The sequence below is a fragment of the Condylura cristata genome, unplaced genomic scaffold (assembly GCF_000260355.1).
Source record: "Condylura cristata isolate star-nosed mole 26May11 unplaced genomic scaffold, ConCri1.0 scaffold00038, whole genome shotgun sequence".
In the NCBI taxonomy this organism is placed as follows: domain Eukaryota; kingdom Metazoa; phylum Chordata; class Mammalia; order Eulipotyphla; family Talpidae; genus Condylura; species Condylura cristata.
Window position 1 is genome coordinate 715,445 of NW_004567139.1, and position 1,051 is coordinate 716,495.

The 1,051-nt window shown below is 71.3% G+C and overlaps 1 protein-coding gene across 1 annotated transcript in view; it reads left to right on the forward strand.

Annotated features, from left to right (window-relative positions):
* Positions 1-781: 781 nt before the first annotated feature.
* The window catches only part of ACE (angiotensin I converting enzyme), an 18,117-nt gene continuing 17,847 nt past the window's right edge, over positions 782-1,051 (forward strand). Inside the window, exon 1 of the mRNA XM_004693339.2 lies at positions 782-1,050. Coding sequence (XP_004693396.1) covers positions 793-1,050 — 258 coding nt within the window. The 5' untranslated portion in view covers positions 782-792. The remainder of the gene's footprint in view (position 1,051) is intronic.

Here is a 1,051-nt window from a genome sequence, read left to right on the forward strand (position 1 = left end):
CTTCGTAGCTCTCAAAACCTGCACATCTGCGTGGCTGTTTCAGCGTTGCAGATGGCCAGCTTGTGTTCCCGCGGGAGGGGGCGGTAGTGCCTGCTTCCATGGGCCCCTCCCAGAGCAGCCCGTCTGGAGGCAGCTCCCACCCAGACCCTAGGTGCGTCGCCGGCACCCCGCAAAGCCTAAACTCACCCCCACCGGCGCAGGCCACACCCCCTGCCCCCAAGGCCTAGTGCAGACGCTGGACCGGTGACGGATTTTAACCCGACCCTGCCGCTGCAGCGGAGCCCCGAAGGCTCCCCACCGTGTCACTCCGGAGCCCCGAGAGGCCTGGGGCGCATCGGGCCCGAAGACTGAGCGTCGGAGGCCGCTGCGCTCCCGGGTCTCTGTGCCGCGGCGGTGCGATGGCAAGCAGAGGGCACGGTGGGCAGGCTTAGGTGTCCCAGCAAACTGCTGGGTCCCTCAGCCTCGGAGGTGGGCGGAGGGAGGGGAAGGGTCCCCTTTCTCGCGTCCTCGGCTGGAGACTGCCCGGAGCCATTCGCCACCCTCCAGCTGCATGTCGCCGGGGGCGGCTGGCCGCCTCTGCCGACCGGTGCCCCTGCCCTGGGCGGGCCGGGAAGCCGCGGTCCCCGCCCCGCTCCGCTCCGTTAGGCCTGAGCTGCCGGGGGACTTTGGAGCTGGGGAGGAAGCGCGGCGGGGCGGGGAGGTGGGGGTGTGTCGGAAGCCGCGGCCGCGGGCTTTTATAGTCCGCAGAGCTGCCTCGGCGCACAGGGGCAACACCGCACCGCTCACCGCGCCATGGGGACCGCGTCCCGCCGCTGGGGACCCGTGTCGGGGCCGCGGCTGCAGCTGCCGCGGTTGCTGCTGCCGCTGCTGCTGCTGCTGCAGCCGCTGCCTGCCGCCGCGGCGCTGCACCCCGACCTGCAGCCCGGAGACTTTGCCACGGACGAGGAGGGGGCGCTGAACTTCACCAAGCGCTACAACGAGAGCGCCGAGTGGGTGCTGTTCCAGAGCACCTCGGCCAGCTGGGCGCACGACACCAACATCACCGCGGAGA